At 52.1% G+C, this 25,501-nt stretch overlaps 2 protein-coding genes across 2 annotated transcripts; both read right to left on the bottom strand.

Annotated features, from left to right (window-relative positions):
* Positions 1 to 206: 206 nt before the first annotated feature.
* LOC129133184 (serine/threonine-protein kinase PAK 3-like) lies at positions 207 to 9,434 on the bottom strand. Its single transcript, XM_077172180.1, has 12 exons — positions 9,359 to 9,434; positions 8,397 to 8,434; positions 7,889 to 8,011; positions 6,858 to 7,038; positions 5,848 to 5,911; positions 4,552 to 4,600; positions 3,309 to 3,421; positions 2,666 to 2,783; positions 1,920 to 2,019; positions 1,293 to 1,489; positions 692 to 829; positions 207 to 296 (listed from the first exon to the last, which is right to left on the bottom strand). Exons 1-12 carry the CDS (start codon positions 9,432 to 9,434, stop codon positions 207 to 209), a joined length of 1,287 nt encoding a protein of 428 aa, XP_077028295.1.
* A 4,865-nt stretch (positions 9,435 to 14,299) lies between these two features.
* LOC129133166 (serine/threonine-protein kinase PAK 3-like) lies at positions 14,300 to 23,518 on the bottom strand. Its single transcript, XM_077172179.1, has 12 exons — positions 23,443 to 23,518; positions 22,481 to 22,518; positions 21,973 to 22,095; positions 20,942 to 21,122; positions 19,929 to 19,992; positions 18,633 to 18,681; positions 17,393 to 17,505; positions 16,749 to 16,866; positions 16,007 to 16,106; positions 15,381 to 15,577; positions 14,785 to 14,922; positions 14,300 to 14,389 (listed from the first exon to the last, which is right to left on the bottom strand). Exons 1-12 carry the CDS (start codon positions 23,516 to 23,518, stop codon positions 14,300 to 14,302), a joined length of 1,287 nt encoding a protein of 428 aa, XP_077028294.1.
* Positions 23,519 to 25,501: the final 1,983 nt, after the last annotated feature.

Here is a 25,501-nt window from a genome sequence, read left to right as displayed (position 1 = left end):
ACAGGGTGAGAACAAAGGGAAGCTTCCAGCACAGTGTAGGTTTTATTTCTTATAGTATTTATTTTGACTATTAGAATAAAGAGACTACGAACTATGACCTAGAAACTAGAAACTTCAAACTACGAGCTATAATCTACAAACTACAAACTACGAGCTATAATCTACAAACTACAAAGTGCAAACAATAACAATGGCCTCTTCCAGGGCTAGTATCTCCTGCTGGCCATAAACTGCTGCGTGGCCATGATCAGAGGCGTCAGCTCAGAGGTCGGCTTGGCTGATGTTACAAACGGATGCTGCCCAAAGAGAAAAAGAAAAACATGAACTTGTACTTTCCTCACAGGCTGAAACAGGCTTTCTCTGGCTACCAGAAAGATACAGAAAGAAGAAAAGGAGGGCATTCTGGGCACCACTGTCTCCACATCCAGGACCTTGCTACATGAGGCAAAATGGCTCCCAATCCCACAAATCCATGACTCCAGATGTCTTCAGCTAAAGGAGATTTGGTCTAGGTGACCTTGAAAGGCTCCTTCCAAGGCATCCTAGGCCAGGATTCTCCTTTGGTTTCCTTTGCAAGCCCCCAGAGGGGAGATGCTTAGGAGCGGGCCCCATCAGACACCTTGGACTTGAGCAGATGAGGAGCCCCTGGCAGCGGGCAGCTGGCGCAGCCTGCAGCCGCTTTGCCTTTTACCTGCAGCAGTTCCTGGGCAGACCAGCGCCTGTCCTCGTCCCTCTCCAGGCAGCAGTGCAGAAAGTCTCGCAACCACGCCGACTGCTGCCTGGGCTTCTGCAGCTTTGGCCTGCCCCCGCTGCTGATCAGCTCTTGAACCTAGAGAAGAAGGAAATGCCACGCTCTACCTGTCTCCTTTGCACCCCAAACTGCTCACACACACCCCACCCCACGGGACAGGCTCCACTCTCCCGTGGCACTTTACTCCCTGCCAGAGCCTGGCAGATACCTTTCCTACCCCTACTGAAAGAACACAAAGCCACAGGCAGCCATAGCCAGTCCAATAGGCAAAGGCTCTTGCCTTCACCCCTGATTTCACTGGCTGATGGGGACTAAAAGCCCAGCTTTGCCCTTTTGTCAAAGCTTCCCTCAAGCAAAAGGCATCACCATTTTTTGTGCGGTTCGTGCACTGAAATGGCAAGGGGACGATCTGGACAAGGAGCACGAGAGACTATGCAGCCTGGCACCTCTCATTTCCAGGTGTTAGCAAGCTTGCCAGGCAGAAGAATGGGAGCAGATTGTGTTTGGGTGACAGCAGTATCTGAGAGCAGTTGCAGCGCACCGTGCGGGAGGTTTTCATCCGGTAAGGAGGCGCCCCTTCCACCATCTCGATCCCCACAATGCCAAAGGACCAGATGTCCACTTTGGGGCCATAGAGCTTCCTGGTGAAGATTTCTGGCGCCATCCAGTAAGTGGTCCCAACAGCTGATCTCCGTTTGCTCTGCTCAGCGGTCAGCTGAGCAGCAAGGCCAAAATCAGCTGAGGAGAAAAAAGAGGCCAGCGTGAATGAGGAAAGCAAAGCAAAGAAATCCCCACTGTACCAATGTCCAAGAGGGCAGCGTGGAACCCGGCTGCCAGCAAGGGGCCATGCTGCCATTCCTCTGGCCTGCAGCCGAGGAAATACGGAATTGGCCAGTTAGCAAAAGCCCCAGCTTTCAGGCAGTGGCTTTTAGTGCCCTGAAGCTATTAGACTGTAAGTGCCTTGCTTGGGAAGGGACACACGCACAAGCCAAAGGCACTCCTGAACCCTTGTTCCCAGCAACACCTCCCTGCACCTTGGGGCTGTTGCTCTGCACTTGTATCAGGGCAGCCTGGACTGCCACAGGCACCACTGCAGGGAACCGGCAGTCACCCAAAGGCAGCCCCACACCGCAGCCTGCCACGGCTGAGCCTGGCCAACAACACCCACCCAACTTGACGGATCCGTCCAGACCCAGGAGAATGTTGTGGCTTTTGACGTCCCGGTGGATCACTTGCTTGGAGTGAAGGAAATCCAGGCCTTGCAGGCACTGAGAGAGGAAAAAGAAACACCAGCCTAAGTGGATTTCATCCCACAAGCGGGGAAGTGGCACATCTGCAACACTGCAACATTCCTGGGCCATGCTGAGCCATGGCACGACAGGCTGCTGGCAAGGGCAAGAGCTTGCTGCTCCAACACAAGGACAGCAGTGCCTTTCTAAGTGAGGGTGTGTGTGCTTCTGAAAGAGAAAGGACAATTGTTCCTCCGGCCACTGCCCTGCAACCACAGACTGAAGCAGCACTGCTGCAGTGGCTGTGCTCTCTCCAGCCAGACAAGAGTGGATGCTTTTGCAAACACCCCTTTGGTGCAAGGCTCTCTTGGAGGCTGAGCTCCATGACAGCCCAGTGTGTATCTTTGTCTGTGCCACTTATTTTACATTGTGCCACCAGCAACTTTGCCCGTCCAGGGAAGGAATGCAGCACACACAGGCTCCAGGCAAGTGTTTAGAGAGGCAAACACAAACACACTAGAAGAAGGGCAGGGACACTGGCAGGCACTTCAGATGCTCTTGCTACTGCCAGTCATAAGAGAAAGGCAGCAAGGAGGCTCAGAAGATGAAATCTCTCCTCTCCTTGTCACCCATTTGGAAGGACCATCCCGACCAAGGCATGGGAAGCACAGGCACTATCCCTTACCTCCCGAGAGACAGCTGCTATCTCTCCTTCTGCCAGGTGAGTCTCCCTGATGACATTGTGTAAGGAACCTCCGTCCATGTATTCCATCACGAGCCAGAGTTCCTCGTCCAGCAGGTAGCTGAAAGGAGGAAACAACAGCCTGGAGATGAAGGTGTGGTGTGCACTCACACCACCTGATGGATTCTTGTTTCTGTGTCTCTCTCAGAGGAAGACAGGAGGAAGTGAGCAGTCATTCACTACGCTCTACAGGCCTTGAACTCTGGGCAGTCTAAAACACTGCTTGCTATCCACACCAACGAACAGGCCAAGGGAAATACAATCTGCAGTGCTTCGGTACACTTCAGACCCATGGGGAAAAAATCCAACCCCAAAGCCAACAAATCCATGGGGAGAGAGCACAGGAACTTTGAGGCTGTTGGCTCAGTAAGATAGGGCCAAGTCCGGCCTTTGAAAGCGCCCTTCAAACTCAGCATGCCAGGAAAGAGTAATGCAGCCCCAATGCAATCTCCTCCCAAGACACTGTAGATCAGCCCAGAAACAGGAATGAACAGCTCCATCCTCTGCCACCCACCAAAGGAGTGCTTGAACCTCTGGCTTGCAGGATGTGAATGACCTTTCACAGCAGAACAGCAGAACCACTCACCTGTCTACATAGTTGACAAGGTTGGCGTGCTTATTGCCACGCATGACCTGGATTTCATTCAGGCACAGTTCGCTGCCGCTCTCTTGCAGGAGACTAATTTTCTTTATGGCCACCTAAAACGACATGGAAAACCATGAACCAAAGAAGTCTGTGGCACAGGACCACAAGGGCAACATGGAGACAGTGATTATGGGATGATAGTGCTGGGCTGGGCCAAGCTGCCTTGTGACAGGACATCAGACCGCCTGCTCGGGCACCTCCCAGGACACAGAGCCACATAGCCTCTGCCCTGGAAACCTGGGAGAAACACGCTCTAAGCTCTCCACCGCAGAGGTCTAACAACACTCACTGTGCCCAGGGCCAGTCTTCTCCCATGGCCTTACTTTATCATCCCCATGCTCATTCACACACCTCTTGCAAGCAGAAAGCCATTTTGTGCCAGTAAAAATGGAGCAAAACTGCTGGCAAACCATTGGCACTTCTAGGGGATTGGATCATTACTCCAGCAGTCACTGGCATTCTCCATGGCACAACAACAAAGCAAACAGTTAGAGATGTGGCAGATAAAATGCTTTCCTAAAAACATCCTGAGGGCTATTCCTCCTAAGATATACAACCCTACATACTTCACAATGAAAAAATGCCACGATGATGAAAACATCATTAAGGACACCTCCAAAAACCACAATCCTAGCATTTCCTCACTCCAGGAATTTTCATTTTGCTCCACTGAAATACTTTTCTTCACACCACTGACATTTGCAATTACTGCCTGACTGTAAAAAGAAATAACCCATGCCATGATCTTCTAGGGATATACACCGGGCTATGAGCAGGGCTTAGGCCCTTGAGAGACTCCTTGCAGACCACTCTGTCTAAGCACAGTTCCAAGGGCAGCACTGCAGGTGCCTACAGAACTACCAGCACGATTCCCATGTATTTGCTAACAGCCAGAAAAGAGAACTCAGGAACCCTGCAGCCCCAAAGAGCAGTGCCATGCTCTGAGACACCACCTGGGCACTAAGACCCAGCCAGCGTGTCCTCCTCTGGCCTCCTTGCATTCCCAGGGGCAGCTGAGAAGGACAAAATCTGTCCCCACTGTATTTGGCAGGGCGGACACTGCTCTGCACTTCATCTGCCTTTGCAGCAAAGCTCTCCAGGCCACCCAAAGCTCAGCCACAGCTCACAGCAGAGGGGAGGGCACTCGAGAGCTGCAGAAGCTGCGGCGCTGCTTGGCGCTTACCTCTTCTCCTGTGGCAGTCTCCACTGCCATGCACACCGTGCCGAAACCCCTAGAAACAAAACAGCAGCGGAGAAAGAAGAAGTCCTTTAGTCCCTGCCACTGCAAGACACTGCAGTCCAATTGCAAATAAGTCCTGGGGCAAACAGTAAATGGAATAGGACAGATTCTCCTCTGGGTCTTTTCCCCCTTTTCTCTTTCTGTATCTGTACATGTGTGGGATTTTTCCAGGAACTTGCCAGTTGGGCCTTCTCCCACTTCTCCCTGGAGCCTGTCTGCCAAACTCAAGCACCACTACGGAGGCCTTCTGAGAAGCCTGAGGCCACGGAACAGCCATTGCAGGAAAGCCTCCAGACACAGATCCCTTCTCCAGCTTGCAAGGAAGTTAGTGCCCAGCCGCAGCTGCAGCCACAGCCAGAGCAGGGAAAGGCTTCCATTGCTGCACACACAAATGGAGAAGTCCTCAAAACACAGGATCATTGGACAGCGGCGTTCTGAGTCCAGAGCTGTTGTCAGCTGCTTCTCTTCGGTGCACCAGACACCTGGAGGACTCTGCTTTTCTGGAGACTTCTTGTACATTTGCCTTCTCACAGGGAAAATGTTGCAAATCAGTCCCATTTCCAGTCAGCAGAGCTGGCTTTCAAAGGGAACAGCTTGGTGGATCCTTTGCAGGAAAGGCCTAAACCCCACAGGATCCACCAGGGTTCTGCCATCAGCCAGATGATGCCTTTTCCTCTGGAGTGCATTGGCACTGGCCATTGCCCTGAAGCTTTGTCTTTTGCTACCTCAGCTACAAAAGAGAGCTGCTTCTTTCATTTCTGCTTTTGGCTGCTAGGCTAGGTGGTGGCCATCCAGACCACTGAATCTTGCTTTCAGCAAAATACTGGAAAGAAATGTTACCCAGAGCTGTTCCCTGACAGCTGTCAGCTGCTGACTTGACCTCTGAGGCAACAAAGTTTCTCCTCCTTTCATCCCCATGCATTCTGTATTCTTTTGAGACATGCAAAAATGCTCTCTCCTAGGAAGAGCGGCAATCAGGTGCAACAGACTTGAGGGAATGGAGATCTGCCAGGTGCTGCTCTTTGCCGCAGAAAAGACATTGCCAGCGTCCAGGTGTCTTTGCCGCCCTGCCTTCGGACCACAGCTGTAAATGCTGACCAGTACTGAGAGATCATCAGGCATCATCCTAACGCAGTGTCTGAACAGCTTTGGAGCTTGCCTGACGTCGCTCTGGGGAGATGTGACACCAGCAAAATGCACAGGCCCTGCCTTTGAAGAAGGAACTACGGCTGCACTCACCCTTTGCCAATGGTTTCCAGCTCTGTGTATTCAGCCTCAGGATCTCCCTCGCTCACCAGCATCTCTGGAAAAATCCCAAGGAAAGATGCTCACTTCAAAAGAGATCCCACCCTGCAGCAGATCAGAAAGGCAGCCCCACTCTCTGCCACTCTGGGCCCTTTCAACTCAGGCAGTCGGCAAACAACAACACCACCGCACCACCACCACCACCACCTCAGAAACAACAGCAGCAAGACGAGCAGCCCTGCAGCACAGATGGCCTGCACCAAACTAGACGTCTAAACTAAAATCTAAGCACGTGCAGAAGCAGTCAGAGGATACAGGGATCAGAAAGCTGTAACCAAGAGAACTGGTTGTTGTCTAGAAATGTTAAGGGCAGCAGGAATAACAAAACCTTGCTGTTCCTGGCAATCAACACTCTGTGACCTTCAAGCAAAGCTTTAATCCTTGCAAACATCAAAGGCATCTTGGCTCCTGGAATCAATTGTTCTCAACAGCTGCCCTTTGCAGAACAGCAAGAATATTGCAAAGTGCTTCCAGCAGAAGGACAATCTGCAGCTTTGAGCAGGACAATTTTGCCTAAACAATGGCCTTCTGCCTTTCAGGAGCAGCAGCTCATGTTCCAACCTACTGTGCTGGGCCTTAGGAATGAGGTGCCTCAGCCTTTAGGACAGGCCGAGTTCTGAAGATGACCTTGGCCGTGCCCCACAGGAGCTCCTTGAGGCCTACTCATTGGCTGGGTCACGGCCTCCTGCTCAGCCAGAAACAATCTCTGGTTTGCCTTTTGCCTCCAGGGAAGCTCAGGCAAAGCCAAGCCAGGCTGAGCTGCTCTCAGAGGCAGGAGCAACACCCCGGTGACCCCTCACCACCTCAAAGCACAACAACAGGTCCTGTGTGGAGGCCTCAGGAGCTGGCACTCAGCTGAGGAGGAACAGGAGCTGGGACAGCTCATGCCGACACACGCACACACAGGGCACTGCTCCAGCAGACAAGGATCACAAAGGACGTACTCAGCATGGCCAGGCACTTGTCCTCTGTCCTCTCTCCCAGCTGCTCTCTGCTGCCAGAGGAGCTACTGGTGCTCCAGATGCACGAGCTGCTCCCGCTGCACTTGCCAGCTTGGGGACTGGAGGCTCCTTCAGAGCCTTCTGCTGCAGCCCCTGCAGGTGCCAGGACAGAGGAGGTGGAGCTCTGGGAAAAGAAATGAGTGAGGTCACAAATGTGCCTGGCAGAGGTGCCCCTGCCATCCCATTTCAAGTGCAAGCCCCTGGGAAGATGCTGCTGGCCACAGCCAGGGCTCTTCACCTCTCAGCTTTTGCAGCCCGCTTCTCCAGCTCAAGGCCCAAAATCCAAAGGCTGCTTTTACACCACGGACAAAATGACACCACACACACTGCTAACCAAAGCAGGCACTTACTGATGATGTTTGCTCTGGGCCTGGGCTGACAGCAGGGGCAGGTTCATGAGCACCTTCCTCCTCTTCAGCCTCTTCCTCGGGTGCAGAGGCAGCCAGAGCAGGTGCTGACGCTGCCCTTCTGCTCTGGGGACACACAGCAGCATGAGGGACAGGAAAGAACCTGGCATTCACCACCTCACCTATATTCAGCTACAGGCCCCGCTGCATCTCAGCTGTTCCTTTAGCTACTGACAGCTGCTGTCTGCACAGGGCCAGGTCCCTCCTGGGGACAGTGTCTCCTCATATCCTGCAAGCTTCTGAACTGCACCTTTGCACTGCTCTCTTCACTGGGGACAGGGAGCCTGCACAGCCACTGGCCACCAAGGGCCTCACTTGTACCCCAGCAGCATGCCAAGACATCCTAATGCTACCTCCTGTCTCTTGCTAAGACAAATTCACAGCCCCTTTCAGAACAGTAGGAAGGTGATCCCTGAACTTCCAAGTTCCAGGCCTCACTGCCTGCGGGAAGGGCAGGAAAGATTCCAGCCCTCAGCATCTTCAGCCAGGCACGGGAGGTGCTGTCTGATCAGAAACTTGCAGCTATGCTTTGCTCCAGCCACAGGACTGCCCAGAGCTGCCACTTACTGATGCTGCATGCTCAGGCCCTGCAGTGGCAGCAGGTACACTTTGCTGGGCATCTTCCTCCCCTTGGGCCTCTTCTTCAGGAAGACACACAGCCACTGGAGGCTCTGAGGTTCCCTCTGGGCTCTGCAGACAGACAGCAGCGTCAGGGACACGTAACCTCCTTTATATTCAGCTCTAGACCCAGATGCACTCAGGAGAAAGCATCTGCAGAGAAATGGGATTCTAAGGTGCTCAGACTCAAGTAGAATGGGCCAGCTAGATGAGACTGCACTCTCTTGTACAGGAGAAATTCCATCATGGCAGCCACCACTTTCAGCTGCTTAAAAGTTCTGGAAAGGAACTGGAGAAAACAGCCCTGGGTCCTCCTGCTGCTGCTGTTGCTGCAAAGGGCCTGGACTGTACTTTCATTCATCCAGCCAGGCTGGCACCAGACTGCAACAGGCCCAGCTCACAGCTTGCTCCGCAATTGCCAAATGCTACCAAGGCCAGAGGCTCCTTTGCCACTCACCCAAAGAGCAGATTCTCTCCAGGCACGGCTGATGTGACCTGCAACACACAAGGGAAAAAGAACCAGATGCTCTAAGAAAACTGCCTGTGCTGGCCATGCCCACCCCAAAGTCAACCCAAAGACAGAGCATTCTGCTTTCACTACACCACTCCAGCAGCATCCCTTGTGGCACACAGCAAGCAAGACAACAGCAGCACAAAATACTGCCTGGTGTCTACCTTGTCTCTCCTCTTTGGCCACTCAACCCCTAGAAACTTGAGACTAAGTCTACAAGTGGTTCTCTAACAGTCATTGCTTCTGCCCCACCTCACCCAGCAGCGGCTACAGCTCCTCTCTTTGCTGTATTTCAGTCTGCTCAAGACATTGCATGCAGCAATTGCCATGAGCTTACTGAAAACCTTTCCCCAGGGAGGCTTCACCCAAGTCCCTCTGAGCCATGGTGGCAGTTCTATCATGACACAGCACAGGAACAGCTCCTGTGTGTGGGAGCATACAAGAACTCCTCAAAAATGTCCATCTCAGAGGCCTTTACCAAGCTCATTCTGTGATTTCATCACAGAACAAATGGCTCTTTTAGCGCGCAGGAAGTGTCAAGTTCCACAGGCAAATGCTGGGATGAGGGAATGCAGACAAGAAGCCTTGAACTGAGGGACTTTGCCTCAGTCCTGGAGAGCAGTGCACAGCTTTTACAAGGACTCCTGCCAAGCTCTCCCAGTCTTCCCATCCTGGAAGTTGTCTTGCTTGAGCCAGCAAACTGAGGAGACTCCAGACTCCATTGCCACAGGCCGTGGCACGGCAGGAGCGGAATCCCCGCAGGCTACATCACAAATGCTGCCCATGCCCCACTGGCTAGAGACACGCCCTTCTTAGCTGGAGCTGTGGGCAGGGGTGTTACCCAGCTGAAGGCCTCTTTGTGGCATTTGGGTTTCCATATGCTGCACTGAACAAAAACGTCTACTTACGTGCCAGGTGGGTGAAAAAGTACCCGGAATAAGCCACGGTAAAAGCCGTGAAAGCTGCAGCACACACTCCCTCCATGGCTGGAGCGGTGCTGCTCAATCTGCAAGGGACAAAGCCTGTAGGGAGAAAACAAAAAAACTCAAGAGTCCTGCTGGCAGAGACCTCGTCGATCAGCAGGTTCCCCTGCAGTGAGCGTGCCGCAGAGCTGCTCTGCACACTGAGCCCTTCCGGGCCTCGGCACAGCAACTCTGCCTGACAACGCTGCCATGCGGCCGCTGACATCACAATAGCAGTGCCCTGGGCTGCTTTGTGAGTTCATGCACAGAACCACACCTTCTCTACAGATGATGCCAAAAAAAGCCTGCAGCGTTCTCCTCTGCTACAAAGCCACACAAAAAGCCCTCCCAGTCCATCACCTGTTGCTCAAGGCATCTAAGAGTAAAAACACACTAAGCCCCTCTAGCCCACACTGAGAAGCTGAGCCCTGAGAAGGGAGCAGGATGTGAGGAACCACATTAGTGCTCTTTGGCCACTATTGCTTCTGAGCAAAAACCAGAAGGCTTCTTCCAGCGGGACCTCCCTTAGTTCTAGAAAGCAGCAAACTATCAGAACCCAGCAAATTCCTCTGCCTGCCCTGGAGGGCTCAAGCCGCTGCCCGGGGGCTCAGAGACTTTGGCACAGAGCCCAAGATGCCTGTGCCTTTGATTTAGCCCTTGGAAAAAACAATCACCAATCTTGATATGAAGAATTACAAGTCAAAAGAGTTTAAGTAGAATAATAGGTAGTTTGTCACCAGGTGAAAAATAGTTTTTTGAGGTTTTGAAAATGACAGCTTGGGGGTCTCAAGATGGAGGAATTTGGATGTGCCTTGTCCTTTTTCCTCCTTCTTCCTAGCCACCATCTTCTGAGTGATGTTGGCACTTTTAGATTGGTTTAGAGGAGAAGTTCACTGTCTCACATAGGTGATAGGTATTGGGAAGTTATTGTAAATAGTGTACACATAGTTTTGGGTATAAAAAGACAACACTGCCTCTGAGGTGGGCAGTGTGCCTCAACCCAAGCTGCTAGACAGACCTTGGCACGTTGGAGAAAGAATATTATAGATAAGAAACAATAAACAACCTTGAGACCAAGAACAGAAGAGTTCCCACTCCTTCTTCAACTGCCGGGCTGGGGAAAGAGACTTTCTAACGCATCTCAGGGTCACTCTGACCAGCAGAGATTGCAAGAGCAAACAGGGAGAAGCACGACTTCAATGACATTTAGAGTTTCCTCCTAGGTACAGAGACAAGGCCATGTGTCTTTCAGCACTATTTATTCAAAGCATTTTACATCACAGCCGTGGCTGTGATTTCAGCAGGGAAACGCCATGACAGGAAATGCAAGGAGGATCCTTCTCTCTGACTCACTCTAGCAGAGAGGCCTTGGCACCAAAGCACCACCACCATTTTTTCCCCCCACTTTTGTCCTTCCTCAGTAATTTTTTGGACACAGGGCTGAGATGGGTGGCACTGAAATGACAGCTCTGACACACAGCTGAAACCATCAGGGCCAGGGGGGCATGTGCGACTGTTTTTCTTCTCCAGCAGAACAAGGCAAGCCAGAGTGCTGACACTGATACCAAGCGAGTTCAGCCAAGCCCAAAGGAGTGCAGCCAAGCCAAGTGCAGCCCAGCAGGCTGGTAGGAAGAGGCAGCAAAGCGGCAGATCCCATTGCCACGGACACGCCCGGCGTGGCGGACTGATGGCAGCGGCAGTGCCAAACAGAGCTCCGCAGGGAGAGACAGACACCCATCACCATCGCCACTGCCACCAGCACTGCCGCAGAGAGGGAGCAGCAAACTGCCACTGCAGGGCCAGAGCGGCTCCCGGCAGCACCAGCAGCCCCCATCTACCATCAGAACCATGCTGGAAGCCCTGGCCATCCTGTCTTTGCTCCAGGGGCCCCGTGTGACACTGCACCTTTCTTGCTTAAGCCATTACCACTTTCGCACAATTTTCTTCCTATTGTCGTCTACTGCTGCTTTTTTTTTTCCCCTCACTACATTATAACTCTAACATTCTCAGCTTCTCATAGATTGGTTTTTCCATTGTCCCCCTCCATTGTGGTGGAGAAGGGGAGAGAGGAGAGGCTTTCCCTGGACTATCTCAAGAAGAGGACATAGAAAGGAGGGAAGGCCTTAGAAAGAAAAAACAACGCTCAGGATGCCTCTTTGGGAGGGAAGAAAATGTGCAAGTTTCTTAATATCCAGCCACAAATCTCTGGAGTCTTGACAGCCAAGAAGCACAGGAACCTGGAAACCTTGTTGTGAGACACTGGAGGACATTGCTGGCTCAAGCCCTTTCAGGCGCTTGTAGGTGGGGAAAGGGGCAGATCAAGCCTTGCTCTGCTGAGGCCATGCCCTACTCTGCACGCCCCACACTCCCAGGCCTGCATCCCAGCCCAGCTGTGGCCACTGATCCCTGGCACACCAGAGGCAAGGCTCCACACCTGTGTCTGGAGTCCCTAACCCAGCTCCTAAATGGCCAGGTGAGTGGGAGCCCCATGTGGGGGAAGGCCCCAGGAAAGCCAAAGGCTATTTACCTCGGGATGTGTGGCCACCACATCTCTTGACCCTACCTCCTCTTGGTCTCATTTGCAAGCTGAGCTTCCTATCCCCTTTCAAAGCCTTTCACAGTCTAGTGCTCTGTCAACAGTGCCTCAGTTCCATGGTGGGAATTCTGAAGTCCTTTCAGAGAAGCCTTGCCTGAAAGAGAACAGGTCTGGCTTGCAGTGCATTGCTCTGGAGGCCTTAGGAAGTTGCTTTGCCAGCCCTTACCCACTTACTGGCCAAAAAACACATGTGAAAGACTGAAGCTTTGCCAGCTGTGACAGTGGCCCAAAGAGAAGGCAGTTAGGGGCAAAATAAGGAGAATTATTTTGGTGCTGGCACACACATCAGGTACCAGGTGGGTGAGAAAAGCCATCTGTAAATAGCTCAGCTGACAATCAGGGAGGGGAAGGTGCAAAGAAATGAAGAGGTAGAAATCTCAAAGGAATGAGAGGACTATGTACAGAAGATGAAACTAGCCAAAAGAAAAAAAAAAAGAGTAATTGGATGAAATACTGATAAAATTCAGCAAGTCTTCTCTTGGTGCTGGATGGTGCATTGGGGGATAGTGTTGGCAGCTTTGGGTGCCCATCCCAAAGCCATCACCTGTTTTCCCTGTGCCCTGACGGGTTCAGACAGGCTGTTGATCTGCATGGCCACTCCCAGTTGGCCCCAGAGTCCTCTCCACTTCATGATCAGCTCACCATAAGTTTTCTGGCTGTCATCCGTTGTGGCTTCTCTTCTCCTGAGGCTTGGTGTTGGTCATTGTTGTCTGATGTGTGGCTGTGTGGTCATTTTTGGCCCGTGCCCTCCAGGACAAACTCTCATGAATCACCGCTTTTTCTTTTATTTAAAATGAATGGTATACCCATTATAGTAAAAATCATATCTTCTCATAACTAAAACCAGCACAATACTTAATAGATTTTAATTAAGCTTGAGAATTAAAATAAACTGGTGGGTTCATATTGCAGAGCATAACCAAACAATAAGTAAATATAATTTTCATTTTCCCTCACTTCACGGGCATTGACTCCCAGACGGCTCCCGCCACTTCATTCCCCCTCAAAACTTACCCACAAAACAAAAGAGAACAGAAAATCAAAGCCAAAAGACTTATGGTGGAACCTTTCCCACGTGGCCTTCAGCAAACACACAAGTCAAAAGAAAAGGTTTCATGCAGGACTAGAATGGGGGAACCTTCCGGTGGTGCAGGGCACAGAACTCCTGTGGGGGCAACAGAGTCGGTCCTCCAGCTGTTTTATTCTCAACTTCTATTGTAGCTCTGACCTCTGAAATATGTATTGCAGCAAAAATGGGGGACTGCTAATACAAGAGGAAAGCAGGGGCAGGGTTGAGGGCAGTCAGAAAGTGGGTTAGGGTAGAATCCAGGATGCCTGCCAGGGCCATCCTGGCAAGGGGTCAGAAGAGGAGGGGAGGTGGCAGATGGCTGGTGGCTTGCCTGTGCTCTTGAGCAGGTTCCATCTCCCGGCCTGTCCTTTCCAGGGAAAATGGGTTCAGGGAAGCGGGGGCAGAACACGAAAACTGGGAGAGGATGTCTGTCAAATATTGTGCAACTAAAATTTAAATTTAAATGGTAGTCAAATATACCGTCAGTTACCACCAAACATAGCAAAGTAAATGATTTTCAATAATTACGGTATCAAATGTATATTGAAACGATAAACAGGAGACCATGGGAGAGGTTAAAGTCTAGGGGACATTCTTCCAGGCCACAGCCCCAGGAAGTGCCCTAGCAGGCCCACAGGCCTCCACAGTGGCTCAGGCAGGTCCCAACTGCACAAGTTTTCGCTCCCTCATGTTGGCCTTGGTTCCCGTGGCAGAACTTGCCTTCCCGCTGGACACTCACCTGCGCCTGAGCCCCTGGAGAAGCCCGGCTCCCTCCCCCTCTGCCCACAGCCACAGCAGCATCCCCAGCAGTGACACCACTGCTCTGCTCCATTCTGCCCTACTCTGCTCCTCTAGCCACAGCTGCAATGCCTCTATCTCCACAAGAGCTTGTGGCCTGAAGGCACTGAAGGAAGAAGACCTTTGCACGCTTCCAAACCATGCCGCAAATCCCATCCATGTGTCTTCCCACATCGAAGAAACACCTGACCATTCAGAAGCAAATTTAGAGCTTATTCACAGGGTGAGAACAAAGGGAAGCTTCCAGCACAGTGTAGGTTTTATTTCTTATAGTATTTATTTTGACTATTAGAATAAAGAGATTACGAACTATGAGCTATAATTTAGAAACTTCAAACTATGAGCTATAATCTACAAACTACAAACTACGAGCTATAATCTACAAACTACAAAGTGCAAACAAGAACAATGGCCTCTTCCAGGGCTAGTATCTCCTGTTGGCCATAAACTGCTGCGTGGCCATGATCAGAGGCGTCAGCTCGGAGGTCGGCTTGGCTGATGTTACAAACGGATGCTGCCCAAAGAGAAAAAGAAAAACATGAACTTGTACTTTCCTCACAGGCTGAAACAGGCTTTCTCTGGCTACCAGAAAGATACAGAAAGAAGAAAAGGAGGGCATTCTGGGCACCACTGTCTCCACATCCAGGACCTTGCTACATGAGGCAAAATGGCTCCCAATCCCACAAATCCGTGACTCCAGATGTCTTCAGCTTAAGGAGATTTGGTCTAGGTGACCTTGAAAGGCTCCTTCCAAGGCATCCTAGGCCAGGATTCTCCTTTGGTTTCCTTTGCAAGCCCCCAGAGTGGAGATTCTTAGGAGCGGGCCCCATCAGACGCCTTGGACTTGAGCAGATGAGGAGCCCCTGGCAGCGGGCAGCTGGTGCAGCCTGCAGCCGCTTTGCCTTTTACCTGCAGCAGTTCCTGGGCAGACCAGCGCCTGTCCTCGTCCCTCTCCAGGCAGCAGTGCAGAAAGTCTCGCAACCACGCCGACTGCTGCCTGGGCTTCTGCAGCTTTGGCCTGCCCCCGCTGCTGATCAGCTCTTGAACCTAGAGAAGAAGGAAATGCCACGCTCTACCTGTCTCCTTCGCACCCCAAACTGCTCACACACACCCCACGGGACAGGCTCCACTCTCCCGTGGCACTTTACTCCCTGCCAGAGCCTGGCAGATACCTTTCCTACCCCTACTGAAAGAACACAAAGCCACAGGCAGCCATAGCCAGTCCAATAGGCAAAGGCTCTTGCCTTCACCCCTGATTTCACTGGCTGATGGGGACTAAAAGCCCAGCTTTGCCCTTTTGTCAAAGCTTCCGTCAAACAAAAGGCATCACCATTTTTTGTGCGGTTCGTGCACTGAAATGGCAAGGGGACGATCTGGACAAGGAGCACGAGAGACTATGCAGCCTGGCACCTCTCATTTCCAGGTGTTAGCAAGCTTGTCAGGCAGAAGAATGGGAGCAGATTGTGTTTGGGTGTCAGCAGTATCTGAGAGCAGTTGCAGCGCACCGTGCGGGAGGTTTTCATCCGGTAAGGAGGCGCCCCTTCCACCATCTCGATCCCCACAATGCCAAAGGACCAGATGTCCACTTTGGGGCCATAGAGCTTCCTGGTGAAGATTTCTGGCGCCATCCAGTAAGTGGTCCCAACAGCTGATCTCTGTTTGCTCTGCTCAGCGGTCAGCTGAGCAGCAAGGCCAAAATCAGCTGAGGAGAAAAAAGAGGCCAGCGTGAATGAAGAAAGCAAACCAAAGAAATCCCCGCTGTACCAATGTCCAAGAGGGCAGCATGGAACCCGGCTGCCAGCAAGGGGCCATGCTGCCATTCCTCTGGCCTGCAGCCGAGGAAATACGGAATTGGCCAGTTAGCAAAAGCCCCAGCTTTCAGGCAGTGGCTTTTAGTGCCCTGAAGCTATTAGACTGTAAGTGCCTTGCTTGGGAAGGGACACACGCACAAGCCAAAGGCACTCCTGAGCCCTTGTTCCCAGCAACACCTCCCTGCACCTTGGGGCTGTGCTCTGCACTTGTATCAGGGCAGCCTGGACTGCCACAGGCACCACTGCAGGGAACCGGCAGTCACCCAAAGGCAGCCCCACACCGCAGCCTGCCAGAGCTGAGCCTGGCCAACAACACCCACCCAACTTGACGGATCCGTCCAGACCCAGGAGAATGTTGTGGCTTTTGACATCCCGGTGGATCACTTGCTTGGAGTGAAGGAAATCCAGGCCTTGCAGGCACTGAGAGAGGAAAAAGAAACACCAGCCTAAGTGGATTTCATCCCACAAGCGGGGAAGTGGCACATCTGCAACACTGCAACATTCCTGGGCCATGCTGAGCCATGGCACGACAGGCTGCTGGCAAGGGCAAGAGCTTGCTGCTCCAACACAAGGACAGCAGTGCCTTTCTAAGTGAGGGTGTGTGTGCTTCTGAAAGAGAAAGGACAATTGTTCCTCCGGCCACTGCCCTGCAACCACAGACTGAAGCATCACTGCTGCAGTGGCTGTGCTCTCTCCGCCAGACAAGAGTGGATGCTTTTGCAAACACCCCTTTGGTGCAAGGCTCTCTTGGAGGCTGAGCTCCATGACAGCCCAGTGTGTATCTTTGTCTGCCACTTATTTTACATTGTGCCACCAGTACTTTGCCCGTCCAGGGAAGGAATGCAGCACACACAGGCTCCAGGCAAGTGTTTAGAGAGGCAAACACAAACACACTAGAAGAAGGGCAGGGACACTGGCAGGCACTTCAGATGCTCTTGCTACTGCCAGTCATAAGAGAAAGGCAGCAAGGAGGCTCAGAAGATGAAATCTCTCCTCTCCTTGTCACCCATTTGGAAGGACCATCCCGACCAAGGCATGGGAAGCACAGGCACTATCCCTTACCTCCCGAGAGACAGCTGCTATCTCTCCTTCTGCCAGGCGAGTCTCCCTGATGACATCGTGTAAGGAACCTCCGTCCATGTATTCCATCACGAGCCAGAGTTCCTCGTCCAGCAGGTAGCTGAAAGGAGGAAACAACAGCCTGGAGATGAAGGTGTGGTGTGCACTCACACCACCTGATGGATTCTCGTTTCTGTGTCTCTCTCAGAGGAAGACAGGAGGAAGTGAGCAGTCATTCACTACGCTCTACAGGCCTTGAACTCTGGGCAGTCTAAAACACTGCTTGCTATCCACACCAACAAACAGGCCAAGGGAAATACAATCTACAGTGCTTTGGCAGCACTTCAGACCCATGGGGAAAAAATCCAACCCCAAAGCCAACAAAACAATGGGGAGAGAGCACAGGAACTTTGAGGCTGTTGGCTCAGTAAGATAGGGCCAAGTCCGGCCTTTGAAAGCGCCCTTCAAACTCGGTATGCCAGGAAAGAGTAATGCAGCCCCAATGCAATCTCCTCCCAAGACACTGTAGATCAGCCCAGAAACAGGAATGAACAGCTCCATCCTCTGCCATCCACCAAAGGAGTGCTTGAACCTCTGGCTTGCAGGATGTGAATGACCTTTCACAGCAGAACAGCAGAACCACTCACCTGTCTACATAGTTGACAAGGTTGGCGTGCTTATTGCCACGCATGACCTGGATTTCATTCAGGCACAGTTCACTGCCGCTCTCTTGCAGGAGACTAATTTTCTTTATGGCCACCTAAAACGACAGGGAAAACCATGAACCAAAAGTCTGTGGCACAGGACCACAAGGGCAACATGCAGAGAGTGATTATAGGAGGATAGTGCTGGGCTGGGCCAAGCTGCCTTGTGACAGGACATCAGACCGCCTGCTCGGGCACCTCCCAGGACACAGAGCCACATACCCTCTGCCTTGGAAACCTGGGAGAAACACGCTCTAAGCTCTCCACCTCAGAGGTCTAACAACACTCACTGTGCCCAGAGCCAGTCTTCTCCCATGGCCTTACTTTATCATCCCCATGCTCATTCACACACCTCTTGCAAGCAGGAAGCCATTTTGTGCCAGTAAAAATGGAGCAAAACTGCTGGGAAACCATTGGCACTTCTAGGGGATTTGATCATTACTCCAGCACTCACTGCCATTCTCCATGGCACAACAACAAAGCAAACAGTTAGAGATGTGGCAGATAAAATGCTGTCCTAAAAACATCCTGAGGGCTATTCCTCCTAAGATATACAACCCTACATACTTCATGATGAAAAAATGCCACAATGATGAAAACATCATTAAGGACACCTCCAAAAACCACAATCCTAGCATTTCCTCACTCCAGGAATTTTCATTTTGCTCCACTGAAATACTTTTCTTCACACCACTGACATTTGCAATTACTGCCTGACTATAAAAAGAAATAACCCATGCCATGATCTTCTAGGGATATACACCGGGCTATGAGCAGGGCTTAGGCCCTTGAGAGACTCCTTGCAGACCACTCTGTCTAAGCACAGTTCCAAGGGCAGCACTGCAGGTGCCTACAGAACTACCAGCACGATTCCCATGTATTTGCTAACAGCCAGAAAAGAGAACTCAGGAACCCTGCAGCCCCAAAGAGCAGTGCCATGCTCTGAGACACCACCTGGGCACTAAGACCCAGCCAGCGTGTCCTCCTCTGGCCTCCTTGCATTCCCAGGGGCAGCTGAGAAGGACAAAATCTGTCCCCACTCTATTTGGCAGGCGGACACTGCTCTGCACTTCATCTGCCTTTGCAGCAAAGCTCTCCTGGCCACCCAAAGCTCAGCCACAGCTCACAGCAGAGGGGAGGGCACTCGAGAGCTGCAGAAGCTGCGGCGCTGCTTGGCGCTTACCTCTTCTCCTGTGGCAGTCTCCACTGCCATGCACACCGTGCCGAAACCCCTAGAAACAAAACAGCAGCGGAGAAAGAAGAAGTCCTTTAGTCCCTGCCACTGCAAGACACTGCAGTCCAATGGCAAATAAGTCCTGGGGCAAACAGTAAATGGAATAGGACAGATTCTCCTCTGGGTCTTTCCCCCCTTTTCTCTTTCTGTATCTGTACATGTGTGGGATTTTTCCAGGAACTTGCCAGTTGGGCCTTCTCCCACTTCTCCTTGGAGCCTGTCTGCCAAACTCAAGCACCACTACTGAGGCCTTCTGAGAAGCCTGAGGCCACGGAACAGCCATTGCAGGAAAGCCTCCAGACACAGATCCCTTCTCCAGCTTGCAAGGAAGTTAGTGCCCAGCCACAGCTGCAGCCACAGCCAGAGCAGGGAAAGGCTTCCATTGCTGCACACACAAATGGAGAAGTCCTCAAAACACAGGATCCTTGGACAGCGGTGTTCTGAGTCCAGAGCTGTTGTCAGCTGCTTCTCTTTGGTGCACCAGACACCTGGAGGACTCTGCTTTTCTGGAGACTTCTTGTACATTTGGCTTCTCACAGGGAAAATGTTGCAAATCAGTCCCATTTCCAGTCAGCAGAGCCGGCTTTCAAAGGGAACAGCTTGGTGGATTCTTTGCAGGAAAGGCCTAAACCCCACAGGATCCACCAGGGTTCTGCCATCAGCCAGATGATGCCTTTTCCTCTGGAGTGCATTGGCACTGGCCATTGCCCTGAAGCTTTGTCTTTTGCCACCTCAGCTACAAAAGAGAGCTGCTTCTTTCATTTCTGCTTTTGGCTTCTAGGCTAGGTGGTGGCCATCCAGACCACTGAATCTTGCTTTCAGCAAAATACTGGAAAGAAATGTTACCCAGAGCTGTTCCCTGACAGCTGTCAGCTGCTGACTTGACCTCTGAGGCAACAAAGTTTCTCCTCCTTTCATTCCCACGCATTCTGTATTCTTTTGAGACATGCAAAAATGCTTTCTCCTAGGAAGAGCGGCAATCAGGTGCAACAGACTTGAGGGAATGGAGATCTGCCAGGTGCTGCTCTTTGCCGCAGAAAAGACATTGCCAGCGTCAAGGTGTCTTTGCCGCCCTGCCTTCGGACCACAGCTGTAAATGCTGACCAGTACTGAGAGATCATCAGGCATCATCCTAACGCAGTGTCTGAACAGCTTTGGAGCTTGCCTGACGTCGCTCTGGGGAGATGTGACACCAGCAAAATGCACAGGCCCTGCCTTTGAAGAAGGAACTGTGGCTGCACTCACCCTTTGCCAATGGTTTCCAGCTCTGTGTATTCAGCCTCAGGATCTCCCTCGCTCACCAGCATCTCTGGAAAAATCCCAAGGAAAGATGCTCACTTCAAAAGAGATCCCACCCTGCAGCAGATCAGAAAGGCAGCCCCACTCTCTGCGACTCTGGGCCCTTTCAACTCAGGCAGTCGGCAAACAACAACACCACCGCACCACCACCACCACCACCACCTCAGAAACAACAGCAGCAAGACGAGCAGCCCTGCAGCACAGATGGCCTGCACCAAACTAGACGTCTAAACTAAAATCTAAGCACGTGCAGAAGCAGTCAGAGGATGCAGGGATCAGAAAGCTGTAACCAAGAGAACTGGTTGTTGTCTAGAAATGTTAAGGGCAGCAGGAATAACAAAACCTTGCTGGTCTTGGCAATCAACACTCTGTGACCTTCAAGCAAAGCTTTAATCCTTGCAAACATCAAAGGCATCTTGGCTCCTGGAATCAATTGTTCTCAACAGCTGCCCTTTGCAGAACAGCAAGAATATTGCGAAGTGCTTCCAGCAGAAGCACAATCTGCAGCTTTAAGCAGGACAATTTTGCCTAAACAATGGCCTTCTGCCTTTCAGGAGCAGCAGCTCATGTTCCAACCTACTGTGCTGGGCCTTAGGAATGAGGTGCCTCAGCCTTTAGGACAGGCCGAGTTCTGAAGATGACCTTGGCCGTGCCCCACAGGAGCTCCTTGAGGCCTACTCATTGGCTGGGTCACGGCCTCCTGCTCAGCCAGAAACAATCTCTGGTTTGCCTTTTGCCTCCAGGGAAGCTCAGGCAAAGCCAAGCCAGGCTGAGCTGCTCTCAGAGGCAGGAGCAACACCCCGGTGACCCCTCACCACCTCAAAGCACAACAACGGGTCCTGTGTGGAGGCCTCAGGAGCTGGCACTCAGCTGAGGAGGAACAGGAGCTGGGACAGCTCATGCCGACACACGCACACACAGGGCACTGCTCCAGCAGACAAGGATCACAAAGGACGTACTCAGCATGGCCAGGCACTTGTCCTCTGTCCTCTCTCCCAGCTGCTCTCTGCTGCCAGAGGAGCTACTGGTGCTCCAGATGCACGAGCTGCTCCCGCTGCACTTGCCAGCTTGGGGACTGGAGGCTCCTTCAGAGCCTTCTGCTGCAGCCCCTGCAGGTGCCAGGACAGAGGAGGTGGAGCTCTGGGAAAAGAAATGAGTGAGGTCACAAATGTGCCTGGCAGAGGTGCCCCTGCCATCCCATTTCAAATGCAAGCCCCTGGGAAGATGCTGCTGGCCACAGCCAGGGCTCTTCACCTCTCAGCTTTTGCAGCCCGCTTCTCCAGCTCAAGGCCCAAAATCCAAAGACTGCTTTTACACCATGGACAAAATGACACCACACTCACTGCTAACCAAAGCAGGCACTTACTGGTGATGTTTGCTCTGGGCCTGGGCTGACAGCAGGGGCAGGTTCATGAGCACTTTCCTCCTCTTCAGCCTCTTCCTCGGGTGCAGAGGCAGCCAGAGCAGGTGCTGACGCTGCCCTTCTGCTCTGGGGACACACAGCAGCATGAGGGACAGGAAAGAACCTGGCATTCACCACCTCACCTATATTCAGCTACAGGCCCCGCTGCATCTCAGCTGTTCCTTTAGCTACTGACAGCTGCTGTCTGCGCAGGGCCAGGTCCCTCCTGGGGACAGTGTCTCCTCATATCCTGCAAGCTTCTGAACTGCACCTTTGCACTGCTCTCTTCACTGGGGACAGGGAGCCTGCACAGCCACTGGCCACCAAGGGCCTCACTTGTACCCCAGCAGCATGCCAAGACATCCTAATGCTACCTCCTGTCTCTTGCTAAGACAAATTCACAGCCCCTTTCAGAACAGTAGGAAGGTGATCCCTGAACTTCCAAGTTCCAGGCCTCACTGCCTGCGGGAAGGGCAGGAAAGATTCCAGCCCTCAGCATCTTCAGCCAGGCACGGGAGGTGCTGTCTGATCAGAAACTTGCAGCTATGCTTTGCTCCAGCCACAGGACTGCCCAGAGCTGCCACTTACTGATGCTGCATGCTCAGGCCCTGCAGTGGCAGCAGGTACACTTTGCTGGGCATCTTCCTCCCCTTGGGCCTCTTCTTCAGGAAGACACACAGCCACTGGAGGCTCCGAGGTTCCCTTTGGGCTCTGCAGACAGACAGCAGCGTCAGGGACACGTAACCTCCTTTATATTCAGCTCTAGACCCAGATGCACTCAGGAGAAAGCATCTGCAGAGAAATGGGATTCTAGGGTGCGCAGACTCAAGTAAAATGGGCCAGCTGGATTGGACTGCGCTCTCTTGTACAGGAGAAATTCCATCATGGCAGCCACCACTTTCAGCTGCTTAAAAGTTCTGGAAAGGAACGGGAGAAAACAGCCCTGGGTCCTCCTGCTGCTGCTGTTGCTGCAAAGGGCCTGGACTGGACTTTCATTCATCCAGCCAGGCTGGCACCGGACTGCAACAGGCCCAGCTCACAGCTTGCTCCGCAATTGCCAAATGCTACCAAGGCCAGAGGCTCCTTTGCCACTCACCCAAAGAGCGGATTCTCTCCAGGCACGGCTGATGTGACCTGCAACACACAAGGGAAAAAGAACCAGATGCTCTAAGAAAACTGCCTGTGCTGGCCATGCCCACCCCAAAGTCAACCCAAAGACAGAGCATTCTGCTTTCACTACACCACTCCAGCAGCATCCCTTGTGGCACACAGCAAGCAAGACAACAGCAGCACAAAATACTGCCTGGTGTCTACCTTGTCTCTCCTCTTTGGCCACTCAACCCCTAGAAACTTGAGACTAAGTCTACAAGTGGTTCTCTAACAGTCATTGCTTCTGCCCCACCTCACCCAGCAGCGGCTACAGCTCCTCTCTTTGCTGTATTTCAGTCTGCTCAAGACATTGCATGCAGCAATTGCCATGAGCTTACTGAAAACCTTTCCCCAGGGAGGCTTCACCCAAGTCCCTCTGAGCCATGGTGGCAGTCCTATCATGACACAGCACAGGAACAGCTCCTGTGTGTGGGAGCATACAAGAACTCCTCAAAAATGTCCATCTCAGAGGCCTTTACCAAGCTCATTCTGTGATTTCATCACAGAACAAATGGCTCTTTTAGCGCGCAGGAAGTGTCAAGTTCCACAGGCAAATGCTGGGATGAGGGAATGCAGACAAGAAGCCTTGAACTGAGGGACTTTGCCTCAGTCCTGGAGAGCAGTGCACAGCTTTTACAAGGACTCCTGCCAAGCTCTCCCAGTCTTCCCATCCTGGAAGTTGTCTTGCTTGAGCCAGCAAACTGAGGAGACTCCAGACTCCATTGCCACAGGCCGTGGCACGGCAGGAGCGGAATCCCCGCAGGCTACATCACAAATGCTGCCCATGTCCCACTGGCTAGAGACACGCCCTTCTTAGCTGGAGCTGTGGGCAGGGGCGTTACCCAGCTGAAGGCCTCTTTGTGGCATTTGGGTTTCAATATGCTGCACTGAAGAAAAACGTCTACTTACGTGCCAGGTGGGTGAAAAAGTACCCGGAATAAGCCACGGTAAAAGCCGTGAAAGCTGCAGCACACACTCCCTCCATGGCTGGAGCAGTGCTGCTCAATCTGCAAGGGACAAAGCCTGTAGGGAGAAAACAAAAAAACTCAAGAGTCCTGCTGGCAGAGACCTCGTCGATCAGCAGGTTCCCCTGCAGTGAGCGTGCCGCAGAGCTGCTCTGCACACTGAGCCCTTCCGGGCCTCGGCACAGCAACTCTGCCTGACAACGCTGCCATGCGGCCGCTGACATCACAATAGCAGTGCCCTGGGCTGCTTTGTGAGTTCATGCACAGAACCACACCTTCTCTACAGATAATGCCAAAAAAAGCCTGCAGCGTTCTCCTCTGCTACAAAGCCACACAAAAAGCCCTCCTAGTCCATCACCTGTTGCTCAAGGCATCTAAGAGTAAAAACACACTAAGCCCCTCTAGCCCACACTGAGAAGCTGAGCCCTGAGAAGGGAGCAGGATGTGAGGAACCACATTAGTGCTCTTTGGCCACTATTGCTTCTGAGCAAAAACCAGAAGGCTTCTTCCAGCGGGACCTCCCTTAGTTCTAGAAAGCAGCAAACTATCAGAACCCAGCAAATTCCTCTGCCTGCCCTGGAGGGCTCAAGCCGCTGCCCGGGGGCTCAGAGACTTTGGCACAGAGCCCAAGACGCCTGTGCCTTTGATTTAGCCCTTGGAAAAAACAATCGCCAATCTTGATATGAAGAATTACAAGTCAAAAGAGTTTAAGTAGAATAATAGGTAGTTTGTCACCAGGTGAAAAATAGATTTTTGAGGTTTTGAAAATGACAGCTCGGGGGTCTCAAGATGGAGGAATTTGGATGTGCCTTGTCCTTTTTCCTCCTTCTTCCTAGCCACCATCTTCTGAGTGATGTTGGCACTTTTAGATTGGTTTAGAGGAGAAGTTCACTGTCTCACATAGGTGATAGGTATTGGGAAGTTATTGTAAATAGTGTACGCATAGTTTTGGGTATAAAAAGACAACACTGCCTCTGAGGTGGGCAGTGTGCCTCAACCCAAGCTGCTAGACAGACCTTGGCACGTTGGAGAAAGAATATTATAGATAAGAAACAATAAACAACCTTGAGACCAAGAACAGAAGAGTTCCCACTCCTTCTTCAACTGCCGGGCTGGGGAAAGAGACTTTCTAATGCATCTCAGGGTCACTCTGACCAGCAGAGATTGCAAGAGCAAACAGGGAGAAGCACGACTTCAATGACATTTAGAGTTTCCTCCTAGGTACAGAGACAAGGCCATGTGTCTTTCAGCACTATTTATTCAAAGCACTTTACATCACAGCCGTGGCTGGGATTTCAGCAGGGAAACGCCATGACAGGAAATGCAAGGAGGATCCTTCTCTCTGACTCACTCTAGCAGAGAGGCCTTGGCACCAAAGCACCACCACCATTTTTCCCCCCACTTTTGTCCTTCCACAGTAATTTTTAGGACCCAGGGCTGAGATGAGTGGCACTGAAATGACAGCTCTGACACACAGCTGAAACCATCAGGGCCAGGGGAGCATGTGCGACTGTTTTTCTTCTCCAGCAGAACAAGGCAAGCCAGGGTGCTGACACTGATACCAAGCGAGTTCAGCCAAGCCCAAAGGGAGTGCAGCCAAGCCAAGTGCAGCCCAGCAGGCTGGTAGGAAGAGGCAGCAAAGCGGCAGATCCCATTGCCACGGACACGCCTGGCGTAGCGGACTGATGGCAGCGGCAGTGCCAAACAGAGCTCCGCAGGGAGAGACAGACACCCATCACCATCGCCACTGCCACCAGCACTGCCGCAGAGAGGGAGCAGCAAACTGCCACTGCAGGGCCAGAGCTGCTCCCGGCAGCACCAGCAGCCCCCATCTACCATCAGAACCATGCTGGAAGCCCTGGCCATCCTGTCTTTGCTCCAGGGGCCCCGTGTGACACTGCACCTTTCTTGCTTAAGCCATTACCTCTTTCGCACAATTTTCTTCCTATTGTCGTCTACTGCTGCTTTTTTTTTTTCCCTCACTACATTATAACTCTAACATT

This window comes from Agelaius phoeniceus, chromosome Z (assembly GCF_051311805.1).
Source record: "Agelaius phoeniceus isolate bAgePho1 chromosome Z, bAgePho1.hap1, whole genome shotgun sequence".
NCBI classification, from domain to species: domain Eukaryota; kingdom Metazoa; phylum Chordata; class Aves; order Passeriformes; family Icteridae; genus Agelaius; species Agelaius phoeniceus.
The sequence above is the reverse complement of the archived record's forward strand: the minus strand, read 5'-3'. Positions and strand labels throughout refer to the sequence as shown.

Excerpts from the sequence above, each read along its gene's own strand:
- LOC129133166 (XM_077172179.1), bottom strand. The coding sequence starts at position 23,518 with ATGGAGGGAGTGTGTGCTGCAGCTTTCACGGCTTTTACCGTGGCTTAT. Across the intron at positions 18,682-19,928 it reads CTGGAAACCATTGGCAAAGG|GGGTTTCGGCACGGTGTGCA; the intron begins GTGAGTGCAGCC and ends TTTTGTTTCTAG. Across the intron at positions 14,390-14,784 it reads CTGCCCAGGAACTGCTGCAG|CATCCGTTTGTAACATCAGC; the intron begins GTAAAAGGCAAA and ends CTCTTTGGGCAG.
- LOC129133184 (XM_077172180.1), bottom strand. The coding sequence starts at position 9,434 with ATGGAGGGAGTGTGTGCTGCAGCTTTCACGGCTTTTACCGTGGCTTAT. Across the intron at positions 3,422-4,551 it reads AGACTGCCACAGGAGAAGAG|GTGGCCATAAAGAAAATTAG; the intron begins GTAAGCGCCAAG and ends ATGTCGTTTTAG. Across the intron at positions 1,490-1,919 it reads GGACGGATCCGTCAAGTTGG|CTGATTTTGGCCTTGCTGCT; the intron begins GTGGGTGTTGTT and ends TTTTCTCCTCAG.